Source organism: Podarcis vaucheri, assembly GCF_965113315.1.
Source record: "Podarcis vaucheri genome assembly, chromosome: 10".
In the NCBI taxonomy this organism is placed as follows: Eukaryota; Metazoa; Chordata; class Lepidosauria; order Squamata; family Lacertidae; genus Podarcis; species Podarcis vaucheri.
The window spans coordinates 60,158,565-60,178,156 of record NC_138748.1 but is presented as its reverse complement, the minus strand read 5'-3'; the positions used below and the strand labels follow the sequence as shown (position 1 = coordinate 60,178,156).

The 19,592-nt window shown below is 42.6% G+C and overlaps 2 protein-coding genes across 5 annotated transcripts in view; one reads left to right on the top strand and one right to left on the bottom strand.

Moving 5' to 3' along the window:
• Window positions 1–2,792: 2,792 nt before the first annotated feature.
• Window positions 2,793–9,539, bottom strand: CAPZA3 (capping actin protein of muscle Z-line subunit alpha 3). 4 transcript variants are annotated; one of them, XM_082241438.1, is made up of 2 exons: window positions 9,415–9,539; window positions 2,793–3,754 (listed from the first exon to the last, which is right to left on the bottom strand). In XM_082241438.1, exon 2 carries the CDS (start codon window positions 3,722–3,724, stop codon window positions 2,900–2,902), a length of 825 nt encoding a protein of 274 aa, XP_082097564.1. In that variant the 5' UTR covers window positions 3,725–3,754; window positions 9,415–9,539; the 3' UTR covers window positions 2,793–2,899. The 4 variants fall into 4 exon arrangements, with proteins under 4 accessions (XP_082097564.1, XP_082097562.1, XP_082097561.1 ...); XM_082241436.1 differs by lacking the exon at window positions 9,415–9,539 and adding an exon at window positions 7,668–7,753; XM_082241435.1 differs by lacking the exon at window positions 9,415–9,539 and adding an exon at window positions 7,602–7,709.
• Window positions 9,540–9,778: 239 nt separating this feature from the next.
• LOC309541276 (1-phosphatidylinositol 4,5-bisphosphate phosphodiesterase zeta-1-like) overlaps window positions 9,779–19,592 on the top strand; it is a 47,053-nt gene continuing 37,239 nt past the window's right edge. Inside the window, exons 1-3 of the mRNA XM_082238937.1 lie at window positions 9,779–9,966; window positions 12,464–12,585; window positions 14,140–14,371. Coding sequence (XP_082095063.1) covers window positions 9,954–9,966; window positions 12,464–12,585; window positions 14,140–14,371 — 367 coding nt within the window. The 5' untranslated portion in view covers window positions 9,779–9,953. The remainder of the gene's footprint in view (window positions 9,967–12,463; window positions 12,586–14,139; window positions 14,372–19,592) is intronic.

Sequence of the window (19,592 nt, the reverse complement as noted above, 5' to 3'; positions counted from 1 at the left end):
GCAAAGTTCTTAACTTGAAGCACTATTTCTGGGTTAGCGGAGTACATAATCTGAAGCGTATGTAACCTGAGGTACCACTGTATACAAATTCTCACAAAGCAATTTCCTCTGATGCATTTTTTCATGGCGTTTTCAAAAATACAGGCAAGACGGCATTTATGCGGGGGTTGTGTTCTGAAGCACGGTGCGCATCGTCAGGCTGCACCTTAGCTCACCTCGGCCCATTCTGGTGCTGAAAACACACCGGCACCAGCAGTTGTGCGTGTGCCAAATGCACACAAATGGGGAGTTGCCTGTACATGCATTTTTAATGCACATATTACCTCAGTATGTGCATCTTTTTACACCTCCTTCGGCTGGAGAACTGCACTGCAAAATATGGAGAAGTGCACATTCCGACAGATGGCTGTGTTTTCTTTGGTTCACAAATTGGTTCACACTTTCAGAAAGTGCAAATTTGATATGTCTGCCTTTAATGGTAACGGAATAGTATTTCTCCACCATCACTACTCTAGATCCATCTGTACTCAGCTTTCAACTGTTGAAAAGTATTTCTGAGACCTCGTACCTTATCATTGTTAATGTTTGACTTTTGTTGCATATGTGTGGTTATTTATTTGTATTGCTTGTGTTGTAATCCGCCCTGGGATCACCTCAGGGTGAGAGGCGGGGTATAATCATAACGATTAGTCTACAGTTTTGGCCACTCAGAATTACTGTCTGTCATCGATTGCGAAACTAATATTTTTATTCATCTAGGATTTGGCTACGGAACACAAAAGCTCTATACTGGGGGCATGGGGATTGGGGACCTCATATGTATGTTGTATCTCTTTATAGGGTTTGGAGGCTTGTGAGACCTTTCAAAGCAAATGTGAAGATGTGCAGGGAAGGGGGAGAATTGTGTGAGCAAAATTCTGCTGGTGCAGCATGGATGCAACGCTTTCTACTTTAGCCTGATCCGCTGCGAAATACCTGGGAATGGAATTTGACCCGTGTCTAAATCTGCCTAGATGCATAATAATCCTGTCCAGAAGATTGCCCATTGCACCAGAAAGGATTGCCACCTTTGAAATTGCATGCCAGGAAATAAATATGTATGTCTCTTAAATGTTCGTGCTAATGGGAACCGTTTGCAAAGAGAGGGTAGTAATTCCATGAAGATAACTAAATGACAATGGACCATGAAAAACTCATTATAATATCCTCGTGATTAGTGGCCTACTCTGTGCACTCAGTGACTTCCCTTATGCACATATTCTCCAAGGCAAACACTTCAGCAAATGTAGCAGAAGTGCCAGTGGGGAAAGGGGGGAAAGAAATCTTAATGAATAAATAATTCAATTGTCTAAGACAATGTTCATATTACACTGTTCCCCCTTCAGGTATCACTTTTCTTTGTCTAACTGGGCAGCGTTCAGCTGAATGCTAATGGCCCTCAGAAATGTTCCTGAGCTTTTCATGATGGGCTGCAAAGCATGTTCTTAAAGCAACTTGATAACAGCCTAGCTCTCACTGTGGTGCCTGAATTACACCATAGAAGACTGAAAGTGGAAGTGTGAATATTTCAGTCAATCAATCAATCAATCAATCAATCAGTCTCTGTGCTTAGAAGGCTAGCATATCAGGGATATCAGCTTTTTTGTTATGATAGAAGTTTATAAAATTATGCATGACACAGAGAAAGGTATTTCTTCCTCTCACAACACTAGAACCCCGAACACACTTGGAGGCAGTAATGATTCTGAATACCAGTTGCTGAAAACCACAGGAGAGTGGTCTTGTTCTCAAATACTGCTTGTAGGTTTCCTACAGGCATCTGATTGGCCACTGTGTGGTCAGGATCCTGGACCAGATGGCCCATTGGCTTGATCCAGCAGGCTTTTATGATTGCATCATCATCATCATTTATTTATACCCCGCTTATCTGGCTGGGTTTCCGCAGCCACTCTGGGTTGCTCCCAACAGAAATTAAAAACACGATAAAACATCAAACATTAAAAACTTCCCTAAACAGGGCTGCCTTCAGATGTCTTCTAAAAGTCAGATAGTTGTTTATTTCCTTGACATCTGGTGGGAGGGTGTTCCACAGGGTGGGCGCCACTACTGAGGAGGCCCTCTGCCTGGTTCCCTGTAACTTTGCTTCTCACAGGGAGAGAACCACCAGAAGGCCCTCAGAGCTGGAGGTCAGTGTCTGGGCAGAAAGCTGGGTGTGGAGACTCTCCTTCAGGTATACTGGCCCAAGATTTATCTCTAGCATCCCTGCAGTGGGTCAAAGTCCTCTCCAGAGCTGTCCTTATTTGTTAATCCATTTAATAAATGTAAATTATTTGGTACATAGAGCGGAAATAATGCAAAACCCAAATAATGCAGTCAGTTCAAGCAAGCCACTCTGCATCATATGGAAAAAGAGAAAGGGGGAAGTTCTTAGGATGACCAGCTATCCAAGTGTATTCAGAAATATGGGAGCAAGAATCAAATCTAGCTCCCTAGTTTTCTCAAAAGAACCAGCTGAGGCTCGCAAACGGTTGGTTGTTTAAAGAGAAATAATATTTTGAGACGTACATATGCAGTATAGGGCTTCTCTCTGTTTCGTCGTTCTACTCTTCATCTTCCTTTTCATATTAAAGGACAAAACCTTATTTTGCAACGGATGCTGGTATTTTGCCCAGCACATGAGGAATGAAATGAAATAACTCCTGGCGAGACACTACTGACCTGCGTACTATTCATTCTGCCAAAGGACTCTGCATTCCCATGAACTATCAGGCAATAAATCAAGGGAATCAATGTGAATGTACTCAGCGATTGTTGTTTTATTTGGCCAATATTTCATTCACACAAGACACTTCGGCAAGCATAATGGGACATCACTTCAGGATGCCTTCACCTCTCTCCTCTAACTAGTCAGCAGTTTATCCCAGTTGATGACAGTACGAGTGACTGGGAGCGGTCTGCGCAGTGCTCTCCATATTTTATCCGACAACTTCTGGAGCCTCTCCACCAAATCAGTCTGGAATTTGCTCTCTTCGGCTTCAACTAATTTCACAAACTCTATAGCAAACTGGACACGGCCAGTTATGTATATGGACTCTCTAACATCTTTGCTTGCTGTCCAGTGGAGGTTAGCTTTTTTGAAATAGTGCGCCTGCAGATCAATTTTCCCTGTGACCTGTGCTGTTGGCGGTGCAAAAGCGATAGTCCACTCAGATTTCCAAACGGCATTGCAGATGTCGTCGTGCCGATGGCCTTCAACGCAGACCACGAAGAAGGGGTTGCTTCCGATCATTTTTTTGTAGACACGGCAGTCTCCTGAAAAGAAGTGTCTCCTCATGTAGGACTCCAAAATGATGTTGAGTGTTTCCCTCCATAACTCTGCACGATCTTTCCTGATGCTGTGATAAAGCAAAACTTTATCAACTCTTTTGGTCAGGTGATCAAACCTGAAGGAAAGTTTGATCTGTGGATCAAAGAAGCGGTTTCCTCCAAGATCGTTGTAGCGAGTCACGAGAGCATTCTCCCCTTTTACACGCACAGCTGTGAAGTTTTTCCTGGTGTGATTGGCACACACCTGAGCGGCCTCATACCTCATGAGATGATCGTCGTGAGCCAGAATGCGGAGGTCTTCAAAAACATTCCTGTACTCGCCTGGGGGAGCCTGTTGAAGCAAGCTGCAGATGACATTTGTTTTCTCCTCCTCAGATAATTCACATTCACTAGACATCACGGTTTGCCTTTGGAGTGATAAAGCTACCTATGCAATTGAAATGAGAGGAGAGGGAGGGGAGAATAAACACCAGCTCTTTAAAATGTCTAAAGAAAAATATTGTTTGCTCTTCGGGGGGGGAAAAAAGAAATCAGCACTAAAATGTTGGCTTAATATCATTGGCAAAATAGTACCAAACATTTGTGCTCCTGAGCTTTTTCTAATCTTCATCTTCAAAGCTTTATCTAAACACAAACTAGAACCAGCTGAGGGCTTTGGTTCAATACAGAATTTTTAGCCTAAAATAGTTGCTGTGAAAATCAGAGCAATTTATTCTGAACACAACAAATATGATAATGAAAAGATCTAGAACAGGCATAGGCAAACTCTGCCCTCCAGATGTTTTGGGACTACAGTTTCCATCATCCCTGACCACTGGTCTTGTTAGCTAGGGATGATGGGAGTTGTAGTCCCAAAACATCTGGAGGGCCGACTTTGCCTATGCCTGATCTAGAAGACTGGAATCTACTGCTAAAGTATTAAAAAGTAATGAACTAACTAATAGATATACAGTGGTACCTCGGGTTAAGAACTTAATTGCTTCTGGAGGTCTGTTCTTAACCTGAAACTGTTCTTAACCTGAGGTACCTCTATATATCTATTAGTTATTTCATTACTTTTTAATACTTTAGCAGTAGATTCATACAAACAATTCATACAAATTCATACAAAACATACAAACCATGAAATATATTAAACAGTCATTGCTTTCTGCTCACATTGGAGAATATTTGGCTGCAAGACTGAATAGGATTTTTGAACTCGCCACCCTGTTCCTAAGGATATCTTACTCAAGTAAGGTGAGGCAGTTCCAGTCTACTATGTCTGATGCCAATTGCAATCACATCCCAACAGTCTACTAACTACAAGTTACTGGGCAGAAATGCTGCTGTCTCTTTGGTGCTTCAGTGGCATTAATGTTCTGTCTTAAGTGAGCCATTTCATTCCACTCCATCTCATCTTTGGCCTGCCATATATATATGGGCTTATCAGCGATTACACTCTGGGGACTTGCCCACACCGGAGATTTTATACTTTTCCTTTGTAAAATTGGGTTTACTGCATACAGGTATAATCCAATAATTTGGGGGGAATTAGGTTCCAAGATGCTCCACTCATGGTTGCAGATTATTTGTTTTAGGCATTTTGGGGTGCCTGGATCAATGATCACTTTCTGCTAATCCCTTTTCCATGTCTGTTACTTCCTCAGTGCTCTCTTTTCTTTTCAGCCTGTGCTCATCACTGTTTCCAGTGTGTTCCTGAATGGAGCACAGCTTTATACATATATATTTGTTTTGATCCCTCACATTTGCACAAAACTAGAAAACTACACAAGCAAACCACATAACAAATTTCTGCACCAGATATTGCACAGCTATCTAAAAAGTGCATGCTGAGAATTGACAATGGCTTTCAATTCTTATACAGTTGGGCTCAGTGCACTCCCTAGTAAAGCTTGGATAGATTTTTAAAACTATCTCATATTTGCACAAAACCAGAAAACTGCAAAAGTGAGTGGTGAAAATTTACAGTTGTATGACTGTGTGCTTTTGTACACTTCCTGAGAGGGTTGTTCCCTCTCCCAAGGTGTGTGTGCAGTTATTTGTGTGCATGCCCCATCAGGGACCAACACAAAAGGAAACGCCTACTGGTATGAACAGGAAAGACCAAAGTTGCTCCCAGGGCCGAATTTAGGTTTGATGAGGCCCTAAGCTACTGAAGGTAATGGGGCCCATTATATGTCCAGCTGTCCTTTGTCAACAACAAATTGTTAGAAAGGAGCAAACCAGTGATATTTTAGGGAGCCGGGTATCAGGCAGGACCCATTTCTTACTTCATAGGAGCCTACACAACACAAAACACTGTTGCTGTATGTAGGCGTTATTTGTTTTTAACATATATTTTGGAAATGTATATCCATTTTTCCCCTTTAATTTTTTCAGGGACCCCCAAGAGAGTGGGGCCCTAAGCTATAGCTCGTTTAGCTTATACGTAAATCCGGCACTGGTTGCTCCTCATATGCAAATTCAAATGCATGTGTTTTTGGACTACTCCTGTCTAATTCAAATGGAAGGGAAGTGGATCAACAGCTAAATAAAGCTCTCCTGTGGACACGCCCTGGATTTCCCCAGTTCTGTGATGTGTTAGGGTTCAGGAAAGAGATGCATGCAACCACAGTGTAGTGACACCATCCTATTTGATAGCAGTAGTGTTGCTGCTATGCCATTGATATTATGGGCTATTGCACTAGATCCTTAAAACATTTTAGGCTGTTCTACTGTAACATGTTAAGGGACGTGGGTGGCGCTGTGGGTTAAACCACAGAGCCTAGGACTTGCCAATCAAAAGGTCGGCGGTTTGAATCCCCGTGACGGGGTGAGCTCCCGTTGCTCGGTCCCTGCTCCTGCCAACCTAGCAGTTCGAAAACACATCAAAGTGCAAGTAGGTAATTAGGTACCACTGTGGCAGGAAGGTAAACGGTGTTTCCGTGCGCTGCTCTGGTTTGCCAGAAGCGGCTTAGTCATGCTGGCCACATGACCCAGAAGCTGTACACCGGCTCCCTCGGCCAATAAAGCGAGATGAGTGCCGCAACCCCAGAGTCGGTCATGACTGGACCCAATGGACCTGTCTTTACCTTACTGTAACATGTTGTACAGTGCCGTGAAGTATAATTTGACAGATCATTCAACTTGACCGTGAAATTGTAACTACAATGGCTGAATGTAGGTTATCCAGATCTACTGACCATCTGAATTCAGAATGGACACTATAGATCACAATGCTATGTACACTTAACATTGAACTCAGTGGAACTTATTTTCCTGAGTAAACATGTATAGCTGGAACCTGTGGCTTTCAGATGTTTTTGGACTCCAACTCCATCAGTCCAAGCCAGCACAGACAATCGTCAGGGATGATGGGAGTTGCAGTCCAGTAGCACCTGAAGGATCACAGATTTCACACCCCTGGATCATAGGATTGGGCCAGAAATTGGTCAATGTTTGTTACCTCTTACAAAAGTACTCCCACTTATATAGAAATTGGATTAACAAACCGTTCAGAGGCATCTGCCCCAGGCTGTTCCTATAATGGTGCTCTGCAGCACTCCAGTTCAAAAGAAGTTTGCTCAGCGAACAACTATTAAACAAGCGTTCCCCGATGTGTTTTAAATTTACCTATATGCTCAGGATCATTTAACAGAGATTATACCTTAATTGTTAAGATGCCCAGAGTATGTACTTTTGTTGTGAAGTACATCTAAACCATGTACACCACCTTGAGCCCCTTGGAGGAAAAGGTGGCATATAAATGTATTAAATAATAATAATAAATAATTAACAGCAAACTTGGGTGCTAACTTATGACAGGTATGTAACTAAAATGAGGTTATTGAAAAACAACAGGGAGGTATCAGCATCTTTTGGGGATTTCAGATGCAGGGAAAATATATATTTAGCGGGTAAATATCCCAAGGAGGCCACTCCCTAAAACATCAACAACGAAACAAATAACAAGGATCGACTATATTCAGTTGCCACAGAAGGCTGACTCTTGGTTGAAAAAGAGAAATGGAGACTGCATCAGGGAGGGAAGGAAATGGAATACCCCCCAAAAAGTCATGGCTGGCTGGAATACTGAACAGGAGCACCGCACTTCGCAACTTTACATTGCATGTCTCACTTGCTTCTGCTTAACCCAACATTTGTCAAAAGAATCCAAGCAGTTCAGCAAATGGAAAAACCAGCCCTGGAAACTGACCAGTGGTTGACTTTTGGACCATAGTCTTATTTTCTGCCTGCCCCCATAGCCCAAAGATTGGGAGTAGTATTAGTACCATACTGACAACTGTGGTCAGGTAACAGACTAAATTCTGGGAGAAGGTGGAGTTCACAAGTATTACGTTTTTGTCCTGGTCTGGGTCTTCCATGCAACTATCACCTGATCCTGCCTCTAAAGTCAAAATCTGGCCACCTCTATTGTGATGTCAGCAACATAAGAGGTCACAGGGGGAAGCAGATGGTTTACATAGTCTCTACAGCACTGCGTTTTATACCACTTTAACCAGGCATAGGCAAACTTGGCCCTCCAGATGTTTTAGGACTACAACTCCCATCATCGCTGACCACTGGTCCTGTTAGCTAGGGATGATGGGAGTTGTAGTCCCAAAACATCTGGAGGGCCAAGTTTGCCTATGCCTGACTTTAACAGCCATGGAGAATCCTTGGGAACTGTAGTTTGTTGAGGGTCCCTGGAATTCTGTGTCTAGGAGGCAGGAGGGCAACAAAGTTTGCACAGCAAAGTAGATGGAGTATTTTTCTTAGCGCCGAGTTTAAATCCTGTTCCTCCATGGACACCTTAGTGTCTTGAGCAAACCACTTCTTTATAGTCTGATCTGTAAAATGCTTGGGCTGTTGTGAGGACAAATGCAATAAGGGTAGCAAAGCAATTGGTGTATTCAAATAATAATGATGATGATTATTATCAAGAGCTTTTAATCCTGGCTAAAACCATTTAATTTGCGTCTGTTGAATACAGTGTTCTTACAGTTCATCTGGCAGGATTAGCAATTCATGTGACTTGCTGCTTATTTCACAGGTATCGAAGTGCTTACGGAAATCCTGCTTTTGCAAACTATGTTAGAAGGGTGGCCAAAATCATAAAGGAACTGGGGCATCTATCTTTCTTTCAAAATGAATACCCTGTATTTCCATGGGAAAACATAATCATGCTAGTTTATAAATGTCACAACAAATTAAACAACAAGGCAAATAAATAGCCGCATTAAAAAAAAAGCCAGAAAAACATTATCAGCAGACAGCGTACCAAAAAAAGATATTGTCACAGAATTTGTCATAGAGGAAAATCTTACAAACATGGGTCTTTTCAGTTTGAGGGGGGGGGGGAGACTAGTGATGAGACATAGTACAGATTTATGAAATTATGCCCTACTTGGAGAAGGGACTGAGAGAAGACTTGTAGGCATAAGTATTTGAGACAGTGGCATAGCATGGGGGGTGCAGGGGGGGGGGCGGCTGCACCGGGCACAACATCTGGGGGTTAGGGTTAGGGGGCGCAAATCCACGGGTTAAGGAGCGCAAATTACTTGCCTTGCCCCGGGTGCTGACAACCCACGCTACACCACTGATTTGAGAGCCAGTATATATTTATGTAAGTGGCCTATCTTGGCACTTGTTGGAGGGAAACCTGGTTTCAAATCCTCCACTCAGCTGCAACGTTCACTAGGTGACCCTGGACAAGAGGCCACTTCTCAGCCTAACGTGCATTGAAGGTTTCTTGTCACGATAAAATGGGGTGAACAGAAGAAGAGAAGTGGAATTTTTTCAAAACGTGCTAAAAATATGTAGATCATATCTAGGTTAGCCCACATCACATCCTCTGCTTTGGGACTGCAAGCTGGTCTCCTGTGCCCAAACCTGCGGGCATCTCCAGGTTGTATGCAGGAACTGGTTATTATTAATATTTATTTCAATATCTGCTGCCTCTCCCCTCAAAACAACAACAACAACAACACACAATATATGGCAATAAAGGGCTACTGAAAGGAGAGAGAAGGGAAACGGGTATTGGAGACAAAATATCAAGATGCAACAAAGATGCAAAAATCAAAGCATCTGAAGGAAAGGCACTCTGCACGTGCTCAGACAACCCCCTCCATGCAATGTATTGTAAGCTCCAGCTTGGCAAAGCGCGAATGGTATACGGGAAAACTGTATACAACGTGGTTGTCTGTTTTTCTGGCTTGCTTTTCAGCTGCTCCCTGAGGAGGAGACTGACACTTTTTTTGTTTGTATGTGCGCTACGGGGGGGGGGGTCCGGAAAGGGCCAAACGGGGGAGAGAAAGAAAATGCAAGCCGCGGCGTTTCGTTGGCAACGGCCTGCGCTGTTATGACGTCGGTGACGTCGGGAGCCGAGTGTGACGCGGCCCATTGTGTGACGTCAGGGAGCTCCCCAGCTGCGCGCCCGTGGGGAGGCACCGCGCCCGCCCCCGCGCCTCCATCGCCTCGCGGACACCGGCGAGGGCGGTCGCGCCTCCGGGCAGGAGCCTGGAAGACCTTCGGGCGGGCGGGTAGGCGGGCTATGCCGCGCTGGGAGCTGCTGAGACCATCGCAGTAAGGAACAGGCGCGAAGAGTAGGCGGAGGGGGCAGGACCACCAGCAGCAGCACCATGGAGAATAAATATCCTTCCTTCAGGGGCGCGGGAAGGGAGCCACTTCGCCCACTCCGCTGTGGAATCAGGGGGCGAGAAGCCCCCATGGAGAGATGAGGGAAGAGGTTCTGCTTGGGGGTCCTCAGCAGACGCCCCCCAGCATAGGAACCAACTCCTAGGGTCTGAGGTTCCCTTGACACCCCCCCCTCAAATCTTTGACGGAGCATTATTCAAATAGTGTGCATCTGCCACTTCATGTGGTCAACTATGCAGGCCAGGGTTTACCTCCCCCCCCCCCCCAATATTTTACTCAAGTTGGCACCCTGCCCCCCAGACATAAACAGAGAATAAATTCAGTAAGCCAGCAACTTAGAATCATAGAATCATAGAATCATAGAATCATAGAGTTGGAAGAGACCACAAGGGCCATCGAGTCCAACCCCCTGCCAAGCAGGAAACACCATCAGAGCACTCCTGACATATGGTTGTCAAGCCTCTGCTTAAAGGCCTCCAAAAATGGAGACTCCACCACACTCCTTGGCAGCAAATTCCACTGTCGAACAGCTCTTACTGTCAGGAAGTTCTTCCTAATGTTTAGGTGGAATCTTCTTTCTTGTAGTTTGGATCCATTGCTCCGTGTCCGCTTCTCCGGAGCAGCAGAAAACAACCTTTCTCCCTCCTCTATGTGACATCCTTTTATATATTTGAACATGGCACATTCAACTTGGGTGCGTTCAGCTTTAGGCACGGAGTAGAATTATTATTATTTTTTTAAGACTTTGGTGATGCCATCCGCCATTGCACCCAGCATGTCTTTGACGAGACAAAGATTTTGGCTTTTGGCGCGATCCCTGGGGGTAACGTGCAGGCTTACTGTAGATCATCATGAGCTTTGCACCCTGCTTCCCAGCTAACCTCTCTTGGAGCACCTGGGAAACATGTCAATCACTCTGTGCATTTTTTTTCCTTTAAAAAAGAACAAGCATAAATGAACAATTTATGGGAGAACACAAGTAGGATTAGCTGTCCATACACCCCTGCCATGAGACCTTGAGGCAAGCACCCCCAAATTCGGCCCTCCAGATGTTTTGGGACTACAACTCCCATCAGCCCACTCCCTGCTTCCTTCAAACAGATAATGTGCCCCTTCCCCAGAACTTAACCTGTCACAAGCTACCTCCTCCCACACATGGCATTTAATAAGTTGCCTGGTCAGCAGAATGATAATATAGTATATTAATGTTGAAGACTATGACGGGTACCCAAAGGAGGACGTCTCCAGTGTGAGAGATTCCACAAGCATGCAGTGGAATCCTAGTAGCAGTTCCCTTTAACCTGGTAAATTTTTAGGATCCACGTTTTTTCTGTGATTGTAAAGTGTGCCGTATTTTTTGCTCTATAAGACTCACTTTTTCCCTCCTAAAAAGTAAGGGGAAATGTGTGTGTGTCTTATGGAGCGAATGCAGGCTGTGTAGCTATCCCAGAAGCCAGAACAGCAAGAGGGATTGCTGCTTTCACTGCGCAGCGATCCCTCTTGCAGTTCTGGCTTCTGAGATTCAGAATCCCCCCCCCCCTTGTTTTCCTCCTCCAAAAACTGGGTGCGTCTTGTGGTCTGGTGCATCTTATAGAGCGAAAAATATGGTAAATTGTTTTATACCATTTTTTAACTTGGCTTTTGAATTAAGCCACCTTGATTCCTAGACTGGGAATAAGTTGGAGTAGTAGTAGTAGTAGTAGTAATAATAATAATAATAATAATAATAATAATAATAATAAGAAGAAGAAGAAGAAGCCACCTACGACTTTAGGGTGAAGGGCAGGTAAATAACCCAATCTCTTTATAAACTTCCAATCACCTGCAGGTAAGTGACTCACAAACATCCTCCTCCCACGTTTTCTTTCAACAAAGGGAGAACCAAAGCTGAGAGTTCCTTCTCCACAGTTACATTACTAAGATGCCCAGATGCAAGCACACAGTAAGCACTTGAGCCCAGTTCCCTTTCGGGGGACAATGCCAGCCGCAAAGCGAAGTGACTCTCCAAAATGACCTCCCCTCCTTCGCCAGCTGTCCCTTATTACCAGCTTTCTATTGTACAGTTCTTTTCTTTCATACACTGAAGTCTCATCTACTTGTACAGAAATGTGTTGTTTCTAGTCTACGGAATGGTTCCCTGTTTCAACGCACGTGGAACACTATGTTTATAGAAGGGGAGAATTTGTCACCTCTCCCATGAAAGGAACACTTTCCTCTTGCAGGGATCCTTTGCCTGGAATGCTGCTATTCCACAGACATCTTTAGAACCTGATCCACAACAATGTTTAAATGAAATACTTGGATCTAATTAATTCTGCCCCCAGCTCCTGCTTCACAAATGGGAAATGGACTGCTGGGCCATTTGCAAAAAAAGAGAAGGGGGAAATAGTGTATAGTGGCTCCTTGCCAACATCAGTCACTTTTTTTAAAACTGGAAAAAAATAGAGAGTGCCAAAATTAGCTGGAAAATTCCTTAATTTGCTTTTCTCTACATGGTTCATGGACCTCATCTTTGATGAATTTAGAGATGGCAAGATCAATCTAGATAAGACCTTGAAACTGCTAAATAAGTTTGACGTCAGTTACGACTACGTTCATGTGAAAAAGGTGTTTAAGGTGAGAAAATCATGTTTGTATTAAGAATATATAGTAGTCAGTGGACCATAGCTGTCTAAGTAAACTTACTACATGCCAACAGGACTTCCAGACTAAAGTTCTTTAAGAGCAGAAAATGTATTGCTTCTAGGCAAGTTGCGTTATTACTGTGTAATTAAGGACCTATCTTTTCACCCATGAGCAAGCGCCCTTGGTTTTTCTTTCTTTCTTGGGTAGTGTTTCCTTTTCAGAAACCAATTATTGATCATTTGGGATGGGTTGGTAACATCTGTCTCACCTGTTGAACCTCGTATAGTTACATGAGAGGTTTGATTCTTCTGTACACTTGCCTTAATGGTCTTAGAAACAGAGATGTTGGGAAGCTTAAAAAACACACTCAATACTGTTTCCCTTCTGATTATGGCTGTTCTTATATTCCAGTGGAGTCTTATATTCCAATGGCTGTGACAGGAGGGTGGAGAGCTGAGAGGAGAGAGGCTTGATCGGATGATGAGCCCTATAACATGAGTTCGAAGTGAATGAATTGGCTGGGCTCCTCTCTCTCCCCTTTAATTATTCTGATTAAGCCAGTAATTGGCATATAGGATGGGAGATGAAGATGTCAAACTGAAGACTTATGCTTCTAGATCTGCTTTTCAGCTATGTGAACGTAACTAAATTAGGTCCCAGATTTTAATTTAAGGTGCAGCATGTAACCTACGGGTACCTACGGGACCACCTCTCCTGGTATGCCCCTCAAGGGACCTTAAGGTCCACAAATGACAACACTTTAGAGGTCCCAAGTCGCAAGGTGGTTAGATTGGTCTCAACTAGGGCCCAGGGCCTTTTCAGTACTGGCCCCAACTTGGTGGAACGCTCCGTCACAAGAGACTAGGGCCCTGCAGGACTTGACATCTTTCCGCAGGACAGAGCTGCAAGACAGAACTGTTCCACCTGGCCTTTGGTTTGGACTCAGTCTGACCCTTATGTTTCCCTCCCCTTATGGTTTTGATCTATGGGCTACTATTAAAATGAGGCTGCATTTTAAATTGTATTTTAACCCATAATTTAAATTGGGTTTTTTTCTTTCTTTTCTCCCCCCCCCCCATTATGTTTTTATTGTAATTTTACTGGTGTTAGCTGCCCTGAGCCCGGCTCTGGCCAGGGAGGGCAGGGTATAAATAAATTATTATTATTATTATTATTATTATTATTATTATTATTATTATTATTATTACCTAACAATGCCCGTTCCCTTTTCATTTCACTCCCCTACTGGCTTGCCCTCACAATCACGAAGGCTCACAGACTGACTCTAGTGAATTAATTTTATAATGAAATGATTTTAGAATGTTGTACTATTATTGTTAGCCGCCCTGAGCCTGGCTTCGGCTGGGGAGGGCGGGATATAAATAAAATTTATTATTATTATTATTATTATTATTATTATTATTATTAGTGAGTGTTTCTTAGAAAAGCTTCGAACTATGTCAAAGTGCTCATCGTTTTGGTGTGAATACTGCCACATAGTGCTTTATTTATATTTAGTGCCAACTCTTCTTTTTTTTAACATAGAAAAATGACAAACAGAAGTCTGGACTTATTACCATGGAAGATTTTAGGGCAATTTATCGAACGCTTCTGCACCGACCGGAACTTCACGAACTCTTCAGCAGCTACTCGCCAAACAAAAAAGTTCTAACAGTATCAAATCTGTGTGACTTTCTTAGAAAGGAACAGTTTGAACTTGATGTTAATGAAGCAAGAGCTGTGTCACTCATTAATAAGTTTGAACCCATTGACGAAGGTACACTAAAGTTTTAATGTTACAGTTTAATTAGTTTGGAATCATAGCTTTTAGTGTGTTGATAATGATATTGAACATATGAGTAATAATGAGTATGTAGACAGTCGCAATGTAGCCTTTATTTTCCCAAGAGAAAATGTTGTTTTTATGCAGAAAGCTCGTCAGTTTTCTAAATTTATTGTCTGCCTTGGACGTTCAGCCAGCTCCAATGATAGCTGGCCTGAGATTGTGAGTCATGCACCATTAGGAGCACATCTAATGAAGACCACTGCTGACATCTATTTCTGCAGCCACTATCTTTTGATGGAGAAAGGGGGAGCAGTGGTGGATAAGGCTTGCTCTCCGCATCCAGTGATAAATGCTACCCATGCTGATTGCATCATTCAGGATTCCACAAGAACAGAGCTTCTCAGGCCCTTAGCCAGCCTAAAAGTTTTGGTGGGGACATCAGAAAAGTAGACGGTGGCCAGTTTATCTGGTCTGCAGGCCTTTTTACAATCAAACTAAAAACTCTTTTTATTTAACCCTGATTTTTGCAGCTGTGCTGCAACTTACATACATTTTTAAAAATTCCTAAGCAAACAACAATTGTTGCTTTTCTTGCCACCAGTTCACAAAAAAGGTAAAAAAAATAATAATCCAAGAACAACAACCCATTACTATTAGGAATAAGCTACAATGGGAGTGTTCTTATAGTTTATAACAAAAGCTTTCTTGTCTTCGAAGCTGCAAAGGTGGAACAGGTTCATCCAAAACCAATTCTTTAGTCATGTCCATGTTATAACCCAAAAGAACACAATCGGCTTTATGTTCACAATTGCTGCGGACCTAAAACTGATGTTAATGAGATGCATTGCAGTTCTGCTTGAAATTATTGGTGCTGCTTCACCCAAAAGGCCAGCTCTGGGAAATGCAGGCCCATAATTTTTGAGCCCCTCTGCAAACTGTGCTAATGATGGTCATTCTTTAATAAGGAATTTTGCCGACTCAGGTTCCAATTTTAAGTTTTCTAGCTTTTTACAGTTGTCCAAGTGATGTTTTAATATTTTAGATAGTGGGTTCTAATTGTCCTCATTTCCAGGCTGGGACAAACTCTTGTGAGCTATAGCTATAATTAACCAGTGTACTGCAGCTGTTAAGAGTGTTGGGCTAAGACCCAAGAGACCATGCTTCAAATCCTTACGTGGCCATGAAGCTCACTGTGTGTGGCCTTTGGCCAGTTCTTGCCTCTCAGCATAACCCACCTCACAGGGTGGTTGTGGGGATGAAATGAGGCAGGTGAGAACAATGCTTACCACCTTGAGCTCCTAGGAGAAAATCTGGGATGTAAATGTAATAGCTAGCTAGCCTCTCTCCTTGAATATCCTTTCTAATTCACGAGTGCTATGGCAAAAGTGCCACCATGTTGCCTGTAATAGGAGTTACTGTTTCAGATTTATTTCCAGCAAAGCAACTTACAAATGCTTGCTTTGAGATCACGATGAGAATAGGTAAAGGTAAAAGGAAAAGGACCCCTGGACGGTTAAGTCCAGTCAAAGGCGACTATGGGGTTGTGGCGTTCATCTCGCTTTCAGGCCGAGGGAGCCAGCATTTGTCCACAGACAGTTTTCCAGGTCATGTGGCCAGCATGCTTCTGGCGCAATGGAACACCATTACAGAAACCAGAGTGCACAGAAACACTGTTGTACCTTCCTGCCGCAGTGGTACCTATTTATCTACTTGCACTGGTGTGCTTTCGAACTGCTAGGTTAGCAGGAGCTGGGACAGAGCAACAGGAGCTCACCCCATCACGCAGATTCGAACTGTTGACCTTCTGATCAGCAAGCCCAAGAGGCTCAGTGGTTTAGACCAGGGGATTTGCATTTCCCCCAGTCAAGGGAAAGCATAACTTAATTTCACTACACCTCTCAGCAGAGCACATACACCAGCCAACTTGTAAACCAACCAACCAACCAACCAACCAACCAACCAACCAACCAACCAACCAACCAAGAAAGAGACCATTTGCTTAGCATGCAACCCCTTTAATCCTGCTGCTTCCATTACCGTAATTGACTCCTTCTTGGCCTAGCAAGCAGAGACACCTGAATCCCACCTCCCTGCTTTAGCCTTTGCTCTTGATTGGATATCCTAGCCAGAGAGCGGGGAGAGAACAGCAACTCCTGTTTAGAGGCAATGTGGTGGCACCTTTAACCCCAGCACGATCTCATTTGTGAGATCGGAAAATTCCGCCTACCTTCTGAGTTTGCGGTTGGTGAATTTAGACACCTCAGAACAAACTGACCTGTCAAGCTTCTTTTCCTCCTTTTAAAAAGTCTCCCTCCAGGATCTCGTAACATGATTTTTTGTGGTAAGTGGGATTTCACTGCAGCAGCCCCCCAAAAAATAATAGCGTCTGTACCTTTAAGAAGAAAAGCAGAAGCGTTCTTGTTGGTTTTCTAAAATTCCTGTATAATAAAATAAAAATAAAAATAAAAATAAGGAGGGCTGAGGAATTTTAGGGAAATCCAGCTCCCCCCCCTGGCTAATAGGCATGGAGTCTTCTGCTGTGGTGTTGTTTCTCTGAGTGTGGCAATTAAGTGTATAAGCTTCAAAACTGCACCTACTGTGTTTTCTTATGCATGTCTGTATGAACGCAGACTGTGTTAACTCATCAGATTGTAGTGGCAATTTATCACATTCTTCATTGTTGCTTTCTGGAAGAAAGAAAAGCGCAACCTAAAAAACAAGGGGGAAATGTACATTTATATTTCTTTATTGAAACATAAGCAAAAGATTACTGCCGTTTGTATAACATGAGATCAACTTGTACAACAGTCTAAGCATTCTCCTATTTTCTTAGACTATGTGAATAATTGTTTGTATTGCTTTTGCTTTATTATTGTTTGTAGTTCTTTTTGCATTATTCTTATATTCTTTGGATATTCTTAAAATAGAAACATTGTTTATAATTTGAATAAACCAGGACTAATTTGTATGCATCATGTGAGTAAATGTTCCGTTCAGATACTAAGCGAGACATGCATGTGTTGTTTCAATTAATGATAAATGATGAAGGTATCCTTATTTGGACTGTTCTTTCTACATTAGCCTGCTGACTGATATTTTTACCTTTTAGAAACTGTTTAGATTGTAACAAATGCAACTTGGTAAAACACTGGGAACAAAAGCACAAAACAGCTAAATGTTGGTTGATGGGATTTAGCTAAATAGTCTACTAATCTTGTGTGAAATACATTTGATGTCTTGCCTTGTATAATGAGTGCATTAAACAATTTCTCTGTTACAATTCTCAGCTTTTAAAATATTAGTTTATAGTGTTCTAGTTACAGCATAACTTTATTGTGTGATTTTTAAAAAGCAACACTGCCCACAAATAAACACATTTTTAACGCTCCGAATTTCTTACCTCTTCATTGTTGAAGACCTCATTAATTGGGATGGCATTTGTGCATTTACAGCACTTTGAGGAATAGTGGGCGAGTTTGTTTTTGCAAAACAGCACAAACAGATATTGCACCGAATATTGCTTACCTGAGTTGCTAAACTGGTAACAGTTATATTAGAGGAGATTTCTTCTGTTCTTCAACTCATTTTAAAGACAGGAAATGCGTTTTTCTAGGTTTCTCTTTTTTATATCAACACCAGCAACATTCTATAAATCCTTTGTGGTGTAACAAACGCACAACTCCACAGTCATCCAGTGGATGTCCCCACTTGAAACTATTCAGTACTACTAGCAACATGACCATGGAGGGATATTTGAAGCCTCTGCACACGTTCCAACTAGTCAATATCCTTCATAAACTGTGGTACCCAGAACTGGACACATTAGTGTTGGTCTTATTTAATGGAACTTTCTCCTGGATGAGTGTACATAGGTTTGCTGCCTAAGAGATTCGTTCTCTGTAGCAGGCGTGGGGAACTTGTGTCCCTCCAAATCTTGCTGGACTGTAGCTCCTATCATTCTTGGCTGTGCTGGTTGGGGGGTTGATGGAAGCTGAATTCCAACAACATCTGAAGGGCCAGAGGTTTCTTTCCCCTACTCTATAATAATATCTAATTGGCTTGCAGCACTCCTATGCACATTGATTTAGGAGGAAGACCCACTGAACACACTGTGACTTAATTCAGACTACACATACCTAGGATTGGACTGTAGGGCAGCTAATTTGCGTGGGATTGCAGCCCCAGGCCTTAAAACCTTGTTTTGATGTTTGCTTGAAACATTTTAAGTAGAAAAGATCATTTCAGAACTACATAGTATCCCAGGTGCCAAATTCCCTTTTCATATGATATTAGTACACTGTGCAGAACTTGAAAACCATCTTTTTTGGTTTTCTGGAGTAGTTTTTGTTTTGTTTTGTTTTTTGCATGAATGCTGCTCCAGGTTCAGAGATTAGAATCATGATTACCTTGGGGATTAGGAAGTAGCTGCTTTCCGCCTTGTGCTGAGAAGACACATATTTTTCCTTCTGTCTCAAAAGCAGTTTTGATAACAGCAGCACACCAAAGGCTAGAATGGTCTCTACCGTGAGAAAGAGCCCTGTGGAATACATAGGTTGCTGACCTCCGATGTTCAAAAACTCTAATGAGTTTAACTTGAACTGTCTTTTCCCCACCCTATAACAGGATGACTTGAGGGATCTAAATTGTTATTGTTCGGTACCCTTTAATACGCTGCAGTTGTGCTTTCAAGCTTTGTCAGTGTGAAAGGTGATAAAATATCAAAGTGCTCTAAAATGTATTTTTATTCATTTCCCCCCATCTAGTTTGATCAGTGTGCTGACAATGAGACAGCCTTACCTAACCTGGCTGGTGCTCTCTAGGTGTTTTGGATTTCAGATCCCATCAGCTTCAGGCCCCATGCCGGCTGCGACTGGTAGGCATCCCAGTCCAAAACATCTGGGAGGCACACTGCTTTAAGAGGACAGGTCCTCATCCTGATGAGCTTCCAGTCTAAAATTCAGCAAAGAGGAAGAAGGGGTGGAAGAGGCAAGGATGCAGAAGGAAAAGAAATATACAATTGTTTCAATTGCATGTGCTCAGCCTTGGTTATAGGCTTAGTAGTAGTAGTAGTAGTAATAATAATAATAATAATAATAATAATAATAATAATAATAATAATAATTTATTTATACCCCACCCATCTGGCTGGGTTTTCTCAGCTACACTGGGTGGCTTCCAACAAAACACTAAAATACCATAACCCATTACACGT

Excerpts from the sequence above, each read along its gene's own strand:
- CAPZA3 (XM_082241435.1), bottom strand. The coding sequence starts at position 7,694 with ATGGAAGACCCAGACCAGGACAAAAACGTAATACTTGTGAACTCCACC. Across the intron at positions 3,755-7,601 it reads TGACCACAGTTGTCAGTATG|GTAGCTTTATCACTCCAAAG; the intron begins GTACTAATACTA and ends TCAATTGCATAG.